This window comes from Marmota monax, unplaced genomic scaffold (assembly GCF_021218885.2).
Source record: "Marmota monax isolate L192 unplaced genomic scaffold, Marmota_monax_Labrador192_F-V1.1 WCK01_AAM20220418_F8-fsc00025, whole genome shotgun sequence".
Lineage (NCBI taxonomy): Eukaryota > Metazoa > Chordata > Mammalia > Rodentia > Sciuridae > Marmota > Marmota monax.
This window is the reverse complement of record NW_026691950.1, coordinates 9,264,375-9,287,260: the sequence shown is the minus strand read 5'-3', so window position 1 is coordinate 9,287,260 and position 22,886 is coordinate 9,264,375. Positions and strand designations below refer to the sequence as shown.

At 40.3% G+C, this 22,886-nt stretch overlaps 1 protein-coding gene across 1 annotated transcript; it reads right to left on the bottom strand.

Moving 5' to 3' along the window:
* Window positions 1-125: 125 nt before the first annotated feature.
* On the bottom strand, window positions 126-5,778 carry Slc10a4 (solute carrier family 10 member 4). The gene is made up of 3 exons (XM_046443321.2): window positions 4,927-5,778; window positions 3,903-4,113; window positions 126-832 (listed from the first exon to the last, which is right to left on the bottom strand). Exons 1-3 carry the CDS (start codon window positions 5,532-5,534, stop codon window positions 320-322), a joined length of 1,332 nt encoding a protein of 443 aa, XP_046299277.1. The 5' UTR covers window positions 5,535-5,778; the 3' UTR covers window positions 126-319.
* Between the last annotated feature and the right edge of the window lie 17,108 nt (window positions 5,779-22,886).

The following is a 22,886-nucleotide window of genomic DNA, read 5'->3' as shown; positions in this document are numbered from 1 at the left end:
TAGTGCACCAAAATTCTACATTTACAAACCTTGTTTTCTGTGAAGCAGTATAGAAATTGGTAACGGTGAAACCCAAAAAACACGTTTAACCAAATAAGATGTCACTTTAGCTGACCAGGTGCAAGTTATATTACAACACTGATTTGTAATTTACTAAAACACTTGGTTAATACACCAATGCAGCTTTACAATGTTTTAAAACTGTTACATGTAGTGTGAACCAATTGTTATCCTTTATATAAACCATATGTACTACACCACAGGCCATAAATATGAAGTAATATTTCAGCAAAACTGAAGCTCCTGTGTATCTTCACATTTAGAGAGAAGTCTGGGTAGGTTCCATCATTATTATATTATCAGCTTTCACTGTGCCATAGGAGGTGTCTGCCATTTCCTCTTCTTTCAGTTTCTTATAAGAAATATCTGTGTCCTCATCTTCATCTAGAGGATCTCGCTTGTGCAATATTTCACTTCCATACATTTTATATATTAAAACAAAAATCCCTGCTTCTGCAGACTGGAAGAGGGCATAAAGCAAGGGAAACATGTACATGCTTCCTATGAAGCGTGGTGGAAAGGCCAGCTTTAGAATGGCAGTACAGAGCTGCACATTCTGACTGCCTGTTTCCAGACACACAGTCCTTTTGCAGTTGGGTGGAAGATGGAAGAGAGTAGCTAAGCCATAGCCTGAGGCGTACCCGGCCAAAGGCATAAAAATGGCTATGACGTAAACAGCTGCAGGGATACTTGCCAGCAGTTCGGGTCCTAACATAGTGCCAGTCATTATGAAAAGGACCACCAGAGTCACTAGCAGAGACCACAGGGAAACCTAGTAATAGAAAACGGATACACAATCAGCAATAAGATTTTTGAAGAGGAATTCAGGCCAGAAGTTCTTAGAAAAAGACATGCAACTAGTCCCACCTCCCCCACAAAATAAGATCTGAAGATGGATACCTCACCTCTTCCGGAGGCCTCAGATCCATGTTGGATAGCTCTAATTATTTGGAGGCCTGTCATGTTGAGTGACAATTTGACTTCTGTATCCTCTGGTCATTGCTTTGGACAGGCTTGCAGGAGCAACCTAACACCAGTCTACTCTGTCTCAAAAATAGTGCTTCCGAAGTTTTTAAACCAGTTTTCAGGGAAGGCTAACTCTTCTCCCAGCGGAATGTCCCTGCTCCCCAGCCTCTATCACATAACTTTGTTTTGTTGTCCTTTCTAACTGCTCTGAATGTGCATTTATGTATGTGGCTCTTGAAGACATTTGTTAACATTGAGGCTTATACCCCACCACTGACGAGGGGTATATAGTGGACAAGTGATGTTTACTCCATGTTTCCCATATGAAATTAATTCTCATTCACACATGAGATAAAAGGCTATTAATATTCACAACAAAAATTCACTTTGTGATATTTTAAATCTTTAAAATATATCACAGAGGATTATTAACAATATTGAAACTGCGATCAACTCTTAGATCATGTAAGACAAAATGTAAATATAAGATGCCAGGAATCCTTTGCAATTTTGTAACTCCCTTCTCATTTGTTCATGAGAAACATCCCATCTGTAAGTCTAATGATCTTTATAATTATTATAGATGCCTATAATTATTGTAATAGATATGTTTTAGATATAGTACTACTGACTGTATAAAACATGCCATCTGAATGTTCTGACTGTACATTTCACTCATTCAAGTGAAACAGGCTGTGTAAATAGTATGGTAAAAACCTAAAATTCCTCCTTTAGTTACCCTTCAGACTCTAGTTAATTTGTTTTCTCTTATGGAGGCAGAAATAACCATCTAGGGAGAGAAGCTAACTGTTAACCTCTGCTCTCTGGATATCTAGAAGGAAGCCCTTTTGATATTTTGGGATTGCCATATACTTTATGTTCTTTAAATTTTTATTTAAAATCTATCTAGGTTGTTTAAAAATTCTACCTTAAAATTCTACAGAAGGCTGAAATAACTAGTGTACAAGGTGTGCATATTACACATGTACAATTAGCAGAAACCAAACTTCACAAATCAAAACTTGTATTAGTTTTCAAAGTGTGTCACAGTAAGAGCATTGACAGGAGATCTGATTCTTCGTTTTGAAAATATTGGCCCCCAAATTCCCTTAAACTATTTTAAATCATTGGGTAAGCATTGAGATTGAGATCCCATGCTCATTTTAAAATGTTTGCAAACATGTAACAAGTATATAAACCATGTCTTAATAGTATGCTAATTAAATAGGGAAGTCAGCCAATCTTACTGGATTATTTAAATATATTTTTCCTGTTTTTAATGTATAAATGGTTCGCTTGTACTTTCTCTTAGAACTCCTAAAGTTTTGTTGTTGTTTTGTTCTTTATTTGCAGGAGTGCTTTTCCCCTGTCTACATCTCCAGCCCTTTTTTTGTCCCTTATTTTGAGACAGGGCTTCTCTAAACTTGCCCAGGCTGGCCTTGACTGTGTGATCCTCCTGCTTCAGCCTCCTGAATAGCCAAGATTTCAGGAATGCACCACACTGCACAGGGCAGAATTCCTAAAGTTTATACTAAATGCCACTGTATTGATAACATTAGCGTACTGATTAAGCCTAATAAGTTCTTAATGCATCTCTAGATCACCTATGAATATGTAATATCAAATATGTATAAATATATATACACAAATTCACACATATGTATTATATTCACATATGCATGTTTATTATGGAGAAGGATTTCTTTTACTTAAGGATAGATTTATATACAGAAAAGAACCATCTATTTTTCATATTAATAAAACGTTGGACTGTATAATCAGATTAGAAAACAATGAGTAAAATAAAAAAGGTTACATCTTCTTAAATGTACATAATTGAAACACTGAAATGGCTCTTTTCATTTGAAGGAATTTGTCTCCGTATTTTATAGTAATAATACATTTTGTCTTACTAACTTCCAACAATGAACATCCTATTCATGGTTTACTTGTTTTTTTACTACTTTTGAGTATTCAAAAAAAGTTTAATTTACAAATATTTAATTTTTCTCCAATGATCAGAAATGCTGTGAATAAAACCATGTTTTTAAAAAATAAAGCATCATTGGCAATATTGCACAAAATACTAGCAATCCCCCAATCATTTCGCTAGCTTTAGAAACCATATAAAATAATGCAATGGGGACAAAAAACACCCAAATTTAGTAACGGCAACATAGTCTATATTTTCCAGGACCCAAATTCATTTTGTTCTTTAAGGCCAATATTTTTACGTATTGTATTATATTGCCACAATATAATTTTTCAATTTTAGTCTTGTGTCAACTTTTTAAAAATTTTAAGTTGTACATGGAAACAATACCTTTATTTTATTGATTTTTATGTGGTACTGAGGATTGAACCCAGTGCCTCATGTGTGCTAGGCAAGCACTCTACCACTGAGCCACAACCTCAGCCCACATCAACTTATTTTTAACTTAATATTTTAAAGCAGCCTACAACAGGGTTTCTCAGAATTAAAGTTCCACTTTGAAAATATAGCAATTTTAAAAAATACTGCACAAATTATATTAAAGTAATTTCATTTAACCTGTTTTGAAGTTTAGTAGTGTATGATTAGTGGAAAATGTTGCTATTTAATTACACTGTCATCTCCCACCCCTGACTCCCCCCACCATGAGTACTGCTAGATCTCGTATACTATTTTTTATGTCTTAATTTGAGCTATATCATTCCAAGAACTCCAAAAGGTGGAGATAATCTTTGGGCATAAACTTTTCTTTAAAAGTTTATCCATGCAAATCCCACCAAGTCCTTTTCTTCCTTTCCCTTCTTTCCCAAGCTTCCTATCATTTCAGTCACCCATCAAGACCAAGAACTCTCCAGGTGAGTACAGCAGGGAAGAGGGATCTTACCTTCACAATATAGTCAGCCACACGGTTATATTTGTAGCGAATGAAGACTCCCAGCCCAATAGGAATGAGTGTGCTGCAAAGAGTGAGGGTCACCGCCCCTAGGGGTAGTAACTGCACCAGAGGAGTGTTGATCCAAGCCCTGCTATAGATCCACAGGCAGAGGGGCATCAAGACCAGGGCCAGAAGTGTAGAGGAGATGGTCATGATGATGCTGCAGAAAAGGGAATGAACAGAAGTCAAAATTGGCTTAGACACACACACACACACACACACACACACACACACACACAGAGAGCAGAGCAGTTTCTTACATGTTGGGTAGAGGGGAAAGAGTAGGACAGCAAGTTCTCTAGGTTGAGGTCTGGATAGAACCCACTGCATGGGAGAATAGTGCCAAAAGAATGTAGCATGTCTAAGCCCAAAGGAATCATGAACAAGAGGTAGAAACCACAACAAAAAGTCAGGACTGTTGCTCTGGGCTTTATAAGCCAGTTGAATATGGATGCTTTTGAGGACAAAGAGCATTTTTTTTCCTTTTAACCCTCCCAAGTACCCTGCACTATTAGCCATGGTAAAGCAGCTGGATGCTACTTGTTGGATTAAACTCAATTAGGTTGCACTGTATATGAGATTACTTTCTTTATTGGGCCAATAGCCCTAATTTGCTTTTACATTTCCGGCGAGTCCTAGCTTCAGACTTCCCCCTTCTCTTTGTCTTCCAGTGGCTAAAGACCTGTGCTGGCAGCCCCACATTTAGGGAGGGTGGTCAGAGTGCTGAAGGGCCTGCGCTGTAGGTGGAAGGTGAAATCCCAGGTCTAGACCCTAAAACGTCCCCATTGCCACATAACAGCTTCGCGTCCACCCCGACTGCTAAACCCCGGGGGTCCACATCTTCTTCCCTTTTTGCCTTCCTTCTCCAAGCCTGTTTCCAGCCGCCTCCACTTCCTCTCTCCATCGTTTTGAACCCTTGGCTGTGAACGCGGCCGCCTGGGATGAGAAAGATGCCTAAGGAGCAGAACCCTACCTGAGGTTCATGTCGCCGTCAACCAGCAGGGACATGAGATTGGAGAGATTTCCGCCGGGACAGCATCCACACAGAAGCACCGCCACGGCAGCCACCTCGTCCAGCTTGAAGACGAGGGCCAGCAGAAAGGCCAGCAACGGCAAGAAGCCGAACTGGCAGAGCGCGGCCAGCAGCGCGCCCACGGGCCGGCGGACGTGCGCCCCGAAGTGGTTCACGTCCACGGTGCAGCCCAGGCCCAGCATGGTGATGCACAGGGCGGCGCCCACGAACACATTCAGCCCGTGGTTCAGCGGCGTGTCCCAGAACGGGGGCTCGTGGGGGACCCAAGGCCGGGGAAACGGGGAAGGGCCCTGGCTCTCCGCGCCGCCCGCGAAGCTGCCGGTCGTGGGCTCCGGGCTTGGGGTAGGGCCGGGGCTGAAGCTAACGCTCGGACCTGGCCCCAGACTGAGCCCGGGGCTGGGGCTGGGGCTGGGGCCGGGGCTTGAGGCGGGAGCGAAGGGGAAGTCCGTGCCGGGGCTCGGGCTGCTGGCATTAGGCGACAGAGTGTAGTTGTCCGGCAGCAGAGAGGACGGGGCGAAGAGCAGGGTTGCGTTGTCGGAGCCGTCCATGGCGCTGTCGGCGGGAGGCCGCAGGTCTGCGGAGGTCTGTCCCCTCCCGTCGCGCGCGCCTCCCTCTGTCCTTCGGTCGCCGACGCCGTCCGTGGGTCTGTCGGTGGTCCGCAGCTGCCCAGCTAGGCTCGGTGCCAAGCCTCAGCCGCGCGCCGCTGACGTCCTGGGCGGCGTCGGTGCGGCTGTCCGGCTCTCCGCTCCCGGGCGTGCCGCCGCCCCCGGCTGCCACTTAAGACAGCGTAGCCCGCGAGGTGGACCCGAGAGAGCGCGGCGCGCGGCTGCCAGCGCCCAGCGCCCCGAGGCCCCGCCCCGCCGCCCAGTCCCCTCCTTTTAATCACCACTAAGTGGTTCTGTGAGAGTGTAGCCAGGGGCGGAACAAAGACCTGACAAAGGACAAGAAGAGAAAAAACCGGGCCTGGCAGGCGATCAAGTTCTCTGATGGGCTCTGCCTCTTTTCGTTTAAAAAAAAAATTTTAAATTGCTTTTTCTGATCTATAAAAACATGAAAGTTGTACATATTAATGTTTGATACATGTACACATCGAGGAAGGTTTAAATCATGTTAAACGTTCATCTCATTTATTAGTTCTTTATGATGAAAACATTCAGAATAATATCTTCTAGCGTTTTAAATACCCAGTACATAATTGCTATCTACAATCACCCTACTGTGCAATAACACATCCAAAACTGCCTCTTTGACAATGGAATCAGGAGAGCCAGACGCTTAAAGTGGAAATAAAAAGAAAGAGGGAAAGAAAGCTTTTCTATGCACACGCATAAACCGAGCTCGTAAACTATTTAAACAGCCTACAGCCTTAAGCATCAAGAGAGGCGCCTGACTTAGTTTAGAGTGATTCTCTGGCAGCATAACAAGAGATCCAACTTGATTTTACAAACAATTTTTAAAATGATTTTTATGTTCAGTCTTAAAGTAGGAAGTAAGAAGAATGCTAGTGTTTTTTTGTTTTTGGGTTTTTTGGTTTTTTGTTTTGTTTTGTTTTGTTTTTGAGCCAGGCACTGTGAAAGCACGTTTGCATTATTTTATCTGATTCTCACAGCAAACCATGAGATAGATACCTTTTCTACAAGCTTGATTTGTTAAAAACATTTTTTAATTCTCAATTGACACATAAGTTGTACATATTTATGGGGTACAGTGTGACATTTGAATACATGTGTAAAATGGTAATGATCACATCAGGGCAGGAGGATCACCTCAGGCATTTATCATTTTTTTGTACTGGAAGCCTTCAAAGTCCTCTCTACTAGTATTTTGAGATACTCAATCATGGGTTGTCAACCATAGTTATTCTGCTGTGACAAGCTTAACTTTTCCAATGGAGAAATCTCAGGGTCAGAGACATCTCAGCCTCATCAACCACACCTGTAAGTTACCTGGGCAAATCTGTATTGTGATGTATCCTTTAAAAAAAAAAAAGGCAAAAGAGTTCAGCTTAAAAAAAAAAGTCCCCATGAAAAATGTGTGTTTAGGGAGTTATTGGCAGGTGGGGAGAAGATATTCCAGTGACTACAGATTTATGAAGTATTAGGAGTAAAGTCCTGGCATTGGGATTAAAGGACTGAGAAGAAATGAAGTGCTGAGATTTCCTGCTTCAGGCAGGTTTATCCCAAAACAAATCAAATTCAGAGTTCTTAGGAATGGAGACTCAAACAGCCCTTGGTCAGTTACCCCATGCATATAGAAGGAAAAGAACGTCTCTGCATGCTATGGAGGTGGTGTCTCTTGAGGAGGCATTGAGCTCTCTGGAGTGACCATAACCATTGCAGCCAGTTGAGTTGTGAAAACCAACAGAAGAATGTCTAGGCTGAACTCACCCCTCAGGCTTAGACCTGAATGGAGCCAAGAGAGAGTGAATTCTTCTTCCTAAAGACTGTTCTCTTCCTTAGTGCAGAAGTCACTGGGTGACTTTCATTTCCCAATGATGGAGAGAGCCCAGGTGCTTGCATTTCCTCTCAAATCTCATGAAATGGCAGAGAATATAAAAAATTAGATTAAATTCACACCATATGGCACTCTTAATCACACATAATTCATTTCTTCCTCATTAGACTATAAATTCCATGAGGGCAGGACTTATACAAGCATGTAGAAAAACAATGTATCCTTACACTTTTACAAAATACTAAATCCCAGGAAATAATGCAGTAACATCTTAGAGTTTTGAAGGAAATGGATCATGACAAAAAAAAAAATCCTAAGTTTTCATTTAGGCTTTTGTAGGTAAAGGAGAGATATTCAGATATACAAGAAACATGCTACCCACATGTTGGGACAGCAGAGAACCCACCTGGAGAAAGACAAGGAGGAGGTACTTCAGGGCTTTGCTATAGTTTGGATCTTGAATGTTCCCCAAAGGCACATATGTTAAAGGCTTGATCCTCAAGGTAGCACCATCTTTTTTTTTTTTCAGTACTGAGAATAAAACCCCAGGGTGCTCTTGAACTTAGTTTCACCCCCAGATCTTTTTTTATATGATTTTGAGACAGGGTCTCATAATTCATCTGCTCAGGCTGGCCCTGAATTTGCAATTGTCCTGTTTCACACACCAGAGTAGCTGGGATTTTAGGTACGAACCATTGAGCCTGGTCAGGGTAGCGCTACCGGGAGGTTGTGGAATATTTAAGAGGTGGGGTTCAGTGGGAAGTCTTAGGTCATTTGGGTTGTGCCCTCAAAAGGGATTGTGGGACCCCCAGTTTCCTCTTCACTCCCTTTTGTTTCCTGGCCACGAGGTACAATTTTTGCTCTTCTAAGTGCTCTTTTCATGATGTGCTGCCACACCACAGTCCCAAAAGCAATGGTGCCAATCAGTCATGGGCTGCAACCTCCAAAACTATGAAACAAAATAACATTTTCTCTTTGTAAGTTGATTATCTCAGGTACTTTGCTATAGTGTTAGAAAGCTGACTAACACGAGTTTCTCTCTCTCTCTCTTTCTTTCTTTCTTTCTTTCTTTCTTTCTTTCTTTCTTTCTTTCTACCAGGGATTGAACTCAAGGATACTCAACCACTGAGCCACATCCCCAGCCCTATTTTGTATTTTATTAGAGACAGGGTCTCATTGAGTTACTTAGCTCTTCACAGTTGCTGAGGCTGGCTTTGAAATCACAATTCTCCCGTCTCAACCTCCCAAGCCTCTGGGATTACAGGCTTGAAATCACAGAATGAGATACACCAAAAAAACACAAATGGCAGAGTATCTATCTGAAGCCCAGTTGTACAGGCACAAAACCTATTTGCCTCAGAATGCCTCCTTGTGTTAAGAATATTAAATCCATGATGAAATTAAATAAGCAGTAATTACAGGCAGACCAACTCATCCAATCATCTTCTCTCAGGGTTTGGGAAGGGAGTAGGGAGGCAATTTGTGCCATGGGTGAAAATTGAAAACAGAAGGGGATGGGCTGGCAGTATAAATCTTCAGATAATAACCAAATAACTAAACCTGTTCTTTGGGGGCTTCTTGGGACCTGTTGTCACTTCTATAGACATGGCTATGGTCATTGTAAACAAAACAGAGGTGCTCTTACCTCCTTTTTTCCTCTCCTCACTATAGAGAAAATCCGAGGAGCATATGATGACATTGGTGGTCTAACTTGGGTCATTTTGCTTCCAGCTACTGCCTTCATTTACATTTGCTGCCACCAGGGATGATCTGGGCCACCCAGAGAGGAAAGAGCCCTTAGAAAGTGGAGACAATGACATGGTACTTGGAAAATATGCTGGGTATTTGGGGGAAATACGTTTAGAGTTTTATCTCACAGCACATAGCAAAATTCCAGACAGATTAAAGAGTTAACTCTAATGATATTATCAATGCAACAAAATACTGGAAAAAAATATTGGCAAGTATTCATCTCATGTTTGGGTAGAGTTCAGAAAGCAAAGTAGTAATAGAAAAAATCACTGTAGGAGACTTGGTAGATTTAGCTACATAAAGATTTTAAACTTTGCTACAGTAAAAACATGCTTTTAAATATTAAAAACAAAATACAAAATGAGAAAACTACTTACAGCGTATACAAATCTAAGAATGACTATCATAAATTTATACAATGGTCTTACATATTAACAAGCGCAAGCAGCACAATAGTCAAAAAGGCAAATGATTACAAATAAACATAAGATCACAAGAAGGAATGCCAATAGCCCAAACTTACAAAATAAAAATATTGGCATTCACTAGTAACCAAATAAGTTAAGTTGGAGTCATTCTTTCAGGACTAGAGAAGATCTGAATAATCAGTGTTGTGTTGTGGTGGCAAAGATGGGCTGTAATCAGCTCCACACTCTCTCATCCTGCCAATTTCACCTTCTAGAAGAAAACTTGGTGGCGGATGACAACAGCCCCAAGAATGTGCAAATGAGCACCACTTTGACTCTATAATACATTGTTTTTCTACATACTTGTATAAGTCCTGCCCTCATGGAATTTATAATCTAATGAAGAAGAAACAAATTATGTGTGACTATATTTCCAGGTGTTCCAGGTGTTTATCCTAAGAGAATTAAATAAAAATTACATGGGCATGGTGCATGCATATATAATCACAAATACTTGGGAAGCTGAGCAGGAGGAGTGCCAGTTCAAGGACAGTCTGGGTATTTAGAAAGACCCTGTCTCAAAAAAAAAAAAGCATGTGTGGGGCTAGCAGTGGTGGTGGAAGGATGAAGCTGGTGATGTAGTTCAATGAGAGAGCATTTCTAGTATGTATGAAGCCCTGCGTTCAATCCCCAGTACTGGAGGAAAAAAAAAAAAAAAAAAGGTGCTACGTTGAGCACTTACTATGCCCTGGACAAATTTCTAAGCCTTTGCATGGGTCATTTTGCTTACTTCTTGTATTAGGTTTAACAAGATTAGAAGTTTGCCAGGTTCCCTCATGTAGGGCTGAAGACATGTGAACATAAGGTTTTTGAATTTGGAAGTATGTCCTCCAAAAGCTAATGTTACATAGTTATTTAACTATGTAACTATTTAAAGTGATTTCTATTTTCTTCTTTTACTTTTTACTACATTTTCCAAATATCTCCCACAAACATAATAATCATAATTATAAACAATACAATTTAATTGTAAAATCTAGATGCAAAATTAGAACGTATTAACATAGGAGACTGCCACACAGACATTAAATATCTTGTTTTACAGTAGGAGTTCTTAATCTGGAGCCCACTGATGAACTGAAGAATCTTCCGAAATGATGTATCAACTTTTCTATATATGTGTTTCCCAACACCCAAGAGGGTCCAAGACACTTTTAGGAAAATATTTAATGAGAAGGAGGAAATTCCTGTGATATAATCTCAAGTGATAAAATAAGTTTAAAATCTGTAAAATCACATACACTTATATTCTAGTAAACAAAAATATATAAATATAGAGGAAATATCCCCAATGAACCAGTGATAATATTTAAAGTGATTTCTTTTTTCTTCTTTTATTGTTTACTAGATTTTCCAAATATCTCCCACAAACATAATAATTATAATTATAAACAATACATTTTAATTGTAAAATCTAGATGCAAAATATACTTCACCAGTGTCAAAGGGTGAATCTCTATACTCAATCCATAAGGCCAAGGGCTGATAGAGAAAAGGTATGCCAAAGACACAGATGATTTCTAGTAGGCAGAGTATTTTTTATTATTTAATCGAAAAAGTTCTAATTCATTAGGGGCTAAATAAACACAAAATATGAAATAAAAAAAATCAAATTGACTAGATTCTCAAAACAGTAACCCTTAGTCCTGGGAACACAATGGAAGAAACACTTGAACATCTTTGATGGTAGGATACTCAGTACCACTTCTGGGGGAAGCAATTTGATAATACATTTCTGTTTCTGGACATTTGTTGAAACTTAGGATTATTTCCAGTGAAGTGCCAGAAACTCTGACTCAAACTGATTAAAGCCCAAACAGGAACATATTGAATTGTAGAAATGAGAAATCTGCGTCCCTGGCTGGATTCCAAGGTTAAAATGAGGATCCTGTCGCTCTCCCTCCCTCATTATCACTGTCTTTCTGCAGCCTTCCTTCTCAAGTTCACTTTCTCCACAGGGGGTCCCCGCAATTCCAGATGTACCCTTCCAGTGTAGAAAGAGACCCTACTCTCCACTAGTTCCCACAGAGTTCCTGAGATTAAAGTGGGCAGGGCGCGGCAGTTGTGTCCACACTTGGTGGCCAGGGAGAGATGCCCTCACTCAGACTTGGGGGTGGCCTCAGCTCCACTTGAGACACATGGGCTCAGATTTGGTCAAAGGATTCCCCAAAGGAATATGTTGGAATATTGTGTGCCATCGTCACAAGGAGGACAAAGGGATGTTTGTCAGAGAGACACTCCCAGTGTTCACAGAAGTATCCTAAGTCAGACACTCCTCCCAAAGTATCCAATGTTTCTCCATTGCATTTCCACCATCAAGAGTTGCTACCCTGAGAATCTTTCTCAATTTGATTTTTAAGTTTTATATTTTGAGTTTGTTTAACTACTAGTGAAGTTAAATCTCTATTCTATTTAATAATAGAAAATACTATCATAAATTATCTGTCTTTTGCCTATTTACAGATATGATCTTTCGGACAATTTATGCACAAAGATAAAGACCATGATAACAGAAAAAAAATACAAGCAACCTAAATATTCAATAATATGCAATTAATTGAGTAAATTTTACCTTATTCATATAATGGAACACTAAGCATCTATTAAAAAGTTTCATAATATACTAAGGGAAAATAGCAAATCATGTTCAGTTTGACCCCAATTTCTTTAAAAGTACTTACATATTTAAATTTAAAAAAAAGATTGATCCAAATATATCAAAATACATTGGATGATAGATGATTTATATGTTTCTCTCTCTCTCTCTCTCTGTCTCTCATTGAACCCAGGGCCTTGTGCATTCGACACAAGCACTCTACCAATTGAGCTATACCCCCAGCCCACATTTCTATATTCTTTTTATCTCTCTCCATACCACAATGTACTTCAGGAAATAAGTTAGTACATTGAGTATATACAGGGTTTTAAATAGTGAAACAAGTAAGTTTTATTTTGTATGTTCACTGAAATGGCATGAATCACTGTTTGACCACTTTTGTTGAGAGGAAGCTAGAAGGCTGTCTTTTACTTTGTGTGTGTGTGTGTGTGTATGTGTGTGTGTGGTGCTGGGGATTGAACCCAAGGCCTCACACAAGCTAGGCAAGCACTATACCACCGAGCTACACCCCTAGCATCTGGGAGACTTTTGAAAATAGAGATCTATCAACTGGGAGAATTGACTGGAATGTTACTCTTATCTGGTTTGGATCTGAAAGCATTATGGTCTGGTAATTACACTTGATGTCTGTAATTTAAGATGATTTTACAGAATAATTGTCAGTTTCTAATACATTAATTATACTTTAATAATTAGCTAATGATAGAAGCTTGTGCACCTCTTTCTTGCACTTCTAGTAAATTTCCTGCTATTTATACTTTGAGTTTGTTTAACTGTTGAGAGCCACAGCCAAAGGGGCCCCAGCAAACTTCCAGCTGCCAGGAAACTTCCAGCTGCTGGCTGATGATTGGCTCACAGCGGCCCCAGCAACATCTAGCTGATTGGCTCCTCTGCGGTGATGCTCATTGGGCTGTTTCCCTGCCCTTTCAGACCACGGAGCTGCTCATTGGGGGACTTTTTTGGCTCCGCCCACGTGACCCAGCCAATCGGCCTCAAGAGCAGGAGGATTGTGGGAGGTGGGGAGAAGCTTGTGGGGGAGAGAGAGGCTTGTGGAAAGCCGGTGGTGGCAGTTGAGGCTCTGAGGGTTTTTCCTGAGAGGCTGTTTTGTTTGGCGTGTGTGGTTCTAAAAATAAAGTTAGTTTCTTTTGACAAGTGGCTCCTGATTGTGCCCAGCCAGACTGCGGCATTTGGTGGCCCGTACGGGGGGCGACTGAGGGTAAGTGAAACTGCTCGCCCCTGAGGGCAGGGCGAGAGGATGGGTAGCCATTTTAAGATTCCTCTTTTATTTTGCTTCACTTTTGTTTTAAGTTGCCTGTCCCTGGAGATGAGTGAGACGGAAGAAAAACCGCTCACATCTGAGGAAAAACTATTTACGTCTGAGGAACAGATAGGGAGAAAGGACGGATGCCCATGTCAGGAGGATAGAAAGGCTATAATGACTTTTTGTTCCCTTTTTATTTCATTCTGTCTCGGTTTTGTTTGGCGTCATCTTGTTGGGTTGTATTATAGTAGAAATATGGGATCAGAAATTAGTAAAAAACAAACTGAAAGAGTGTTAAGTAAATTGTTAGAGGAAGGAGGCATCCCAGTAAAATCAAGAGCAGTCAGGGCATACGTTGATACAATACAGAAATGTAGCCCATGGCTTTTTAAGGAGGAGTTGTTAAATATATCACAATGGAACCATCATGGTGAAGATTTAAAAAGAATAGAAAAGAAAAGCCCAGGGACTCTGCCAGTTGGCACATTGCCATTGTGGACGTTCATATCTTGTTTGCTTAGTCCAAAGCCTTCAGTTCAGACAATGGTAGAGGAAGGAGAAGACATAATGATTCAAGTAAAAGAGAAGGTCTCTCAAGTTAGTCAGACAGAGGAAAAGATTCAAGTAAAAGAGAAGGCCTCTCAAGCTAGTCAGACAGAGAAAGAAAGTGTAAAACAGAAAAAGCCATCAGGGGGAAAGTTACAACAGGAGACTGCTACTAACACCTTTCTATCACCAGAGGGTGTAAGTGTCCAACCAACAGCACCACCTCTACAGGAGACTGCTACTAACACCTTTCTATCACCAGAGGGCGTAAGTGTCCAACCAACAGCGCCACCTCCATATGCTGGGAGGCCCCCAACCCCCGCAGTTGATAGTTGGGATCCTGAGACAAGATCTCAAATATTAACATGCCCTGTATTTGAGGCAGGAGGGCAGCGATTTTACCAAGTTTTAAATTTCAAAACAGTGAAGCAGCTAAAAGAGGCTGTAACAACCTATGGTCCTCAAGCACCCTTCACTGTAAGCATGGTCGAATCCATTAACAACTTGAACATGACGCCAGCAGATTGGGCTAATATGTGTAAAGCTGTGCTAAATGGAGGACAATACCTGTTATGGAAGGTTGCCAATGAGGAATTTTGCAAGGAGACAGCTAGGCGAAATGCAGCAGCTGGTTATCCTCAGAGAAATCTAGATATGTTGTTAGGAAAGGGACCTTATGAGGATCAGCAGCAACAAATTGCATATGATCCTGGCGTATACGCACAAATTGCTGCAGATGCAATTAAGGCATGGAAGACTTTACAAGGACATGGAGGTTTACAAGGTCAATTATCTAAGGTAATACAAGGAGCTAATGAACCTTATGCTGAATTTGTAGATAGGCTTATTCAAACAGCTACCAGAGTTTTTGGGAATACAGAACAAGCAATGCCATTACTAAAACACCTGGCTTATGAGCAAGCGAATCGTTGGTGCAGAGATATCATTAGACCATGGAAACATGAAGATTTAAACACATATATTAAATTATGTAGAGACATTAATGAACAAGAGCAAGTCGTGGCAGCTGCAGTAAAACAGGCTTTAGATGCCAGAGACATTAATGAACAAGGGCAAATTGTGGCAGCTGCAGTAAAACAGGCTTTAGATGCCAGGCCAAGAACATGCTACAATTGTGAACAAACAGGACATTTTAAAAGGAATTGTCCCATTGGAGGAGGGTTTAACAAAACTAGGTATCAAAGGAGTAGAATACCAGGTATTTGCCCACGATGCCGTAGAGGGAGACATTGGGCTAATGAATGCCGTTCTCAAACCACCATAGAGGGTACTCCATTATCAAAAAACAAACAAGGACCAGGTGTTTATCCACGATATCGTGGAGAAAGGCATCGGGCTCCATTGCCAAAAAATGGACAGGGGGGCCCAATGCTCCGGGGCCCAAAACCACAAATATACGGAGCACTGGAGGAACCCAGCAACCCCATCAGGGTAGTGCCCAGGACACATTGTCCATCAGATCCCTCATCAGACAAACCAGAGGGAGCGCAGGGTTGGACATCTGCACCTCCGCCAGAGCAGTACTAACTCCAGAGATGGGAGTTCAAATCATTCCCACAGGGGTGAAAGGACCTCTTCCCAAAGGAACAGTAGGCTTATTATTGGGACGCAGCTCTTCTACTCTAAAAGGACTTATGATAAGTCCTGGGGTAATTGATCCCGATTATGAAGGTGAAATAAAAATTATAGCCAGTTCTCCAAAGGGTATATCAGTAATTTCACCAGGAGATAGAATAGCACAGTTACTAATAATACCCAGCCTACATGATAAATTTTCCAGTCGTACTGTAGAAAGAGGTTCCAAGGGATTAGGCTCCACAGGTGTAGATTGGGCTATGCTTTCTTTAAATTTAGATTCTTGCCCCATGCTAAAACTAAATATTCAAGGACATGAATTTAATGGGCTACTGGATACAGGTGCAGACCTTAGCATCATCTCTCGTCAAGAATGGCCAAAACATTGGCCATTACAACAAGCCACTCAAACGCTTCGAGGCCTAGGAGTGGCAACTAATCCCCATAGAAGTGCAATGGTATTAGATTGGAAGGATCCTGAAGGATGTGAAGGAACTATACAGCCATATGTATTGGATCATCTTCCTATAAATTTATGGGGACGAGATGTCCTAGATCAATTAGGTTTGACATTAACAAATAACATCAACCAAAATGCACCCACTATTATGACTAGACAAGGTTTTAGGAAAGGAAAAAGATTAGAAAAACAAGAACAAGGTATAGCAGCACCAATACAAATAGATCAAGGAACAGACAGACATGGGTTGGATTTTCAGAAAGGGCCACTGAGACAATAAAAATTACTTGGAAATCAGAAAGACCAGTATGGGTTCCTCAGTGGCCCCTGACTAAAGAAAAGATACAAGCAGCCCATGACCTGGTCAAACAACAATTAGCAGAAGGACATATACAACCTTCTGTATCTCCCCATAATACTCCCATTTTTGTCATCAAAAAGATATCTGGTAAATGGAGATTATTGCAAGATTTAAGAGCCATTAATAATGAGATGGTTATTATGGGACCTGCTCAATCAGGGATTCCTCAGTTGTCTGCTTTGCCAAAAACCTGGTATGTTTTCGTTATAGATATTAAAGATTGTTTTATTTCAATTCCAATTCATCCTGAGGATAATCCACGTTTTGCATTTACTATCCCTGCACTGAATCATGAAGGTCCTGATCAGAGATATGAATGGAAAATACTCCCTCAAGGGATGGCTAACAGCCCAACTATGTGTCAAATTTATGTTAACAAAGTAATCCAGCCACTTAGAAATCAAAATCCTGAAGTACAAATATTTCACTATATGGATGATGTATTATTAGCACACAAAGATAAAAACACATTGCTAGAATGTTATGCCACACTTACAAACTTATTAAAAAATTATAATCTAGAGATAGCAATAAAGTACAATTAAATTTTCCAATTAATTATTTAGGAGTTCTATTATCCTCAACCACGGTCCGTCCACCAAAAATTCAAATACGAGTAGATCAACTCAAATCACTTAATGACTTTCAAAAGTTATTAGGAGACATAAATTGGATAAGGCCTTATTTAGGTATACCAACAGGAGAGTTGGGACCTTTATTTGATATCCTAAAAGGTCCATCAGATCCAAATTCACCCCGAATGTTAACGCCTGAAGCAAGAAAGGCATTAAAAATCATTGAAACATATATGGAAAATATGCATTTGGATAGAATTGATATAAGTTTGCCTTTATTATTTATTGTACTACCAACAAAAAATATTCCTACAGGAGTATTTTGGCAAGAAGGTCCATTATTATGGATACATTTATCTTATTCTCCTAACACTATTCTTACTAGGTATCCTGAGGCTGTAGGACAATTAATACTCAAAGGAATAAAAGCAGAAAAGGGAGTTTTTGGAATTTCTCCCAATAAAATTATTACTCCATATACTATGAATCAAATTGATGAGTTAGCTAATGAGTTAAATACTTGGGCAATAATCATGTGCAAATCTAATGTTTCATTTGATAACCACTTACCATCTAATCCTTTATTGTCTTTTTGGTCATTGCATCCTGTAATTTTTCCAAAAATGACAAGAAAAACACCTATCATGAATGCTCCAAATATATTCACTGATGGGTCAAATAATGGTACAGCAGCAGTAGTTACCCCTGATCAAACTTTTACATTTTTAGTACCCAAACAATCAGCTCAAAAGGTAGAGCTTAATGCAGTTTTACAAGCTTTTGTGATGTTTAAAGATTCTGTATTTAATTTATTTTCTGATAGTCAGTATGTAGTTAATGCTATAGTAACTCTTGAAGATGCTGGTAGGATTTCCCCTTCTTCTACTGTTTTCTCTTTGCTTTCCACTATACAAAGTCTAATCTGGGACAGAAAAGATCCATTCTTTATAGGACATATCAGGGCACATACAGGATTGCCTGGAGCCCTTAGTTTGGGCAATGATTTAGCAGATAAAACTACACATGACATACATATTTTCTCTACACTAGAAGAAGCTATAAATTTTCATAAAAAGTTCCATGTCAATGCTAATACTTTACAAAAGCGTTTTAAAATAACTAAGGAACAAGCTAGACAAATAATAAAACAATGTCAAAATTGTGTGACCTTTTTACCACAAGTTAATCTTGGAGTCAATCCTAGAGGATTGATACCTAACCATATTTGGCAGATGGACGTCACACAATTGCCAGAATTTGGAAAATTAAAATATTTGTATGTTATGGTTGATACTTCTTCTGGATTTTTGATGGGCTCCCTTCATGCCGGAGAAAAAACTAAAGATGTTATAGCTCATTGCTTACAAAATTTTGCCACTGTGGGTGTTCCAAAACAGTTAAAAACAGATAATGCCCCTGGTTATACTTCTACCTCTTTTAAACAATTTTGCTCAACATTTGGCATTACTCATATAACAGGAATCCCATACAATCCACAGGGACAAGGCATAGTTGAAAGAGCTCATCAAACTATTAAAATGTACTTATTAAAGCAAAAAGAAGGAATTGGGAAGGGGTATATATTCCCCAAAGATAAACTTAAAATAACCCTTTTTACTCTAAACTTTTTAAATTTGGATTCATCAGGACTTAGTGCTGCGGAAAGGCATATGTGTCCAAAAAATGTGCATAAGCCCAAGGTACTTTGGAAGGATCTTCTAACATGACAATGGAAAGGTCCTGACCCAGTAATTGTCTGGAGTCGGGGGTCTGTTTGTGTGTTTCCACAGGGAGAACAGCAGCCGATTTGGATTCCAGAGAGATTAACCAAGGTCCTGACCCAGTGATTGTCTGGAGTCGGGGGTCTGTTTATGTGTTTCCACAGGGAGAACAGCAGCCGATTTGGATTCCAGAAAGATTAACTAAAGCGATTTCTACAGACCAAAAAGAAGATGATTTGGCTCAAATCCATAACAACTGATATCCAAAACTCCAGTTTGGCTATTCTTACATCTGCAACAGAACCAGGATGCTTTTTTCAATATCTATTTTATTATTGCCCTTTGCCATATCATGAAGTTCTATTTTGTTTTTTGAGCTCATACAGACCTAGGTTAATGTTTTGCTGATCAGTTCTATTTTTTGACTATAGAGTTTTTAAACATTGCAATGGAGATTTCACCTGTAAAAAGTTATAAGGCCTTTACTATAATGTTATGTGTTGTATGTATTATATTATGTGTGCACACTTGTGTTTTGTGTTATATGTTTGAATGTATGTATGTCCATATATCATATATGATGAGCGCTCATGATAAAATGGATCCAAATATTTTTTTTTCACATGATTTATATGGTTTAATTTAAATTGGGTAAACAACTGTTGAGGATTGTTTTAATATGTAAACAAAAAAGAAGGTTAACAGATCTGTTTGTTTACTTTCACCTTTCCTTTTCATTATATTTAATAATTCTCTTAAAGATAATGTAAATTGTTAAGAAAATTGTTTTCTTTTAGTGCCTTCTGTAATGTTACATAATTTTTTCTTTAGCCATTATTGCCAGAATTCCTATCTTCATCCCAGTGCCGGTGAAGACAATGTAAATTGTTAAGAAAATTGTTTTCTTTTAGTGCCTTCTGGAATGTTACATAATTTTTTTCTTTAGCCATTATTGCCAGAATTCCTATCTTCATCCCAGTGCTGGTGAAGTCAAAGATAAAACCAATCTACAGCTTCTACAATAGCCATCACTGAACTGCTTGCAGAACTTGCCTGGACACATTGTGAGCTCACCTGTATGCATTGTGAACTATCTGTTGGTACAGCGAATTGTGGTAGTGCTGGAGTATTTTTGCTGATGGTGTCACCGGTGGTACAATTTTTCAAAGGAGCCCTCAATTGGCTTAATGTCATGGCATTTTGCATCCTCCTCTACTAGTGATGGTCTAAAATTTGGGGGCCAACAGAGATGAGGCAAAGAACCTCACCCCCCCACAGGTGCAAAGGCCTATCCACAAGTATGGCTATATGCTGGACCGGTAGTCAGTGACGGGTATGATCCAATTGCAGTGGTACCAACCTAAGACAGGAGGCTGACGCCTAGAGGTCAGTTCATCCGATGACGGGTAAGGACCATATGTTGAATTGGACTGCCTAACAGGCACGGTCCCTAAGCCACATGCTTGTTGTTTAAACAGAGAGGGGGAGATGTTGAGAGCCACAGCCAAAGGGGCCCCAGCAAACTTCCAGCTGCCAGCAAACTTCCAGCTGCTGGCTGATGATTGGCTCACAGCGGCCCCAGCAACATCTAGCTGATTGGCTCCTCTGCGGTGATGCTCATTGGGCTGTTTCCCTGCCCTTTCAGACCACGGAGCTGCTCATTGGAGGACTTTTTTGGCTCCGCCCACGTGACCCAGCCAATCGGCCTCAAGAGCAGGAGGATTGTGGGAGGTGGGGAGAAGCTTGTGGGGGAGAGAGAGGCTTGTGGAAAGCCGGTGGTGGCAGTTGAGGCTCTGAGGGTTTTTCCTGAGAGGCTGTTTTGTTTGGCGTGTGTGGTTCTAAAAATAAAGTTAGTTTCTTTTGACAAGTGGCTCCTGATTGTGCCCAGCCAGACTGCGGCATTTAACTACTAGTGAAATCCAATCTTTTCTATTTAATAATAGGAAAAATCTTATTTTTCTATTTAATGATAAAAAAATAAAAAACTTCCCTGTTTTACTATTTAAAACCATGGGTATTGGTGAAGGTAGCATAGGACAATATATGAAAGATCATTTCTGTAAATAGGCAAAAGACAGAAGGTAGCATAGGCCTTACCTCTTCCCCTGTGGAACCTCGGCCTAGTTCTGTGTAGAGGAGGGCTATAGGGTCAGAGTTGCATGTATTTTATGATTGAGGAAGCAGTTCAATATGAGTGGGAGGAAAATGTTGAGACACACAAATACTGGAGCAGGCAGTAGTTTGAGAATGGAGTGAATGTAAATTGGAAAATAACAGAAGTGACCATGGCTCTAAAGGGGACCCGGAAGTCTTGAGTGAGTGAGCTGTAGGAGTGAACAGAGAAGGGAAGTGGACCCCAAGAATACCAAAATGGGGGAGGGCATTCATAGACACTCAAATATTTTACAGAACACCCCAGGTCCTGTATTCAGTCCAGGGTAGCTGATCCCAGCTGTTTTCTTCCCAGCCCTTCTCCCTTATTCTCCTGGGAAACGGGCCCTCCTTTTGGAAGGGAATCACATCGCCAGCAGCTTTTAACAGGAAGTCTAAAGGCCCTTCCTAGCGAATCTCGCCTCTGCTGAGTTAAAAGTGATGGGTTGAGGAATGGCCTCCCAGACCCACCCAGAGCCCATGGCCCTAGGATTCGGGGTAATCCTAAATAGACTTAGATTTTAATGTCAGCTTGGGGGGATAAATTCATTTATAGCTTAGATTGCCCTTGAAACACCCATAACAATAATCTTTTTTTTTTATAAAAGTCACAGTGTCATTCTTCCCCCCAGTAGGGGAACAGGTAAAGTGGCCAGCTTGCATTTAGGGCTGAATTATATACGATGCTTCTCTGGATCTTTGTTGCAGATGCGCAGACCACGGCAAGCGCCAGGAGCCCAGACAGAGAAGGCAATGCCAAGACCCTGATTTGGTCCTTCCAACAACACCCCTCACCTTTCGGGTTATGTAGCTATTACATCTCCCCCTTTTAGCCAAGCTAGTTCAGGTTGGAATCAAAGAGTATATAAGAATCATAAATAGTACCATCATTTTCACTAAGTGGTTAAAAAAAATGGGAATTGGGCATCCAGCAACTTTACAAGTAGCATTTGGGAGTCAAGGGCTATTGTTGGTTTCAGGGTAACCCATATTTGTGGAATATAGCCCCAAACTCACAAGCCCAAAGGAAAAATGGGCTATATTACATTATTTCATGAAATAAATAGTTGCTAACAGCTTCACCTATCATCAAGCATAATCAGCTTCCCATTCCTGGCAATGATCTTCCCCTTACTGAACACAGATGGAGCTAACAGAGAGCTGCACATAACTCTCTGTGCCTTATAATTAATCTTGATCTTATGTTGAGATTATCTGGGTATCTCAAAGTGGGTTTGTGTGTAGCTATTACCTCCAAACCTTCTGCTACATTTTTTGAGGCTGTAATTCCTAGTGTCTTCTCCTGATTTTGCTCTGCCTATCCCGTTTGCTCTGATAACATGTCGGATCTCATTCAGCAGTCAGCTTTGTAAAAAGCATCATTCAGCTCTTGAGTCATGTGATTCGATTGTACACATCCTAGTCCTCACTTAACAGGCACCAGTTGAGAGCTGATTTAACCCAGGCCCTCCTTTCCTGTTATCTCCTCACCTGTATCAGGGAAGACTTGGGCTTTCTATAGACCTTTTTGATGATGTAAAAGCAAGTATTGTCTAACATAGAAAGGTTGTTTTTGCTCTCTTTTCTATTTTTTGGAGACAGAATCTTACTACCATGCCCAGGGTAGTCTCCAGCTTGTGAGCTCAAGTGATCCTCCCCTCTCGGTTTCCTGAGTAGCACGTGCCACCCACCTGGCTCCTTTACCTTTTCTTTACCCTAATATTTCAACTTGTTTTTGAAGACTTTCATAAATATTGCATAATTATCTTCATATGGCAGAAGATCTTATTTCAAGAGGCATTTGTCATCTGATAAACTGAAAAGAAAACGAAAACGATATTTTCAAGGTTCTAGCAGGATATTAAATCAAGAATTTATTTGACCTAAACATTAAAAAGAAAAAAAAGAACATCAGTTTATTTTTCAAGGCCCACTACTA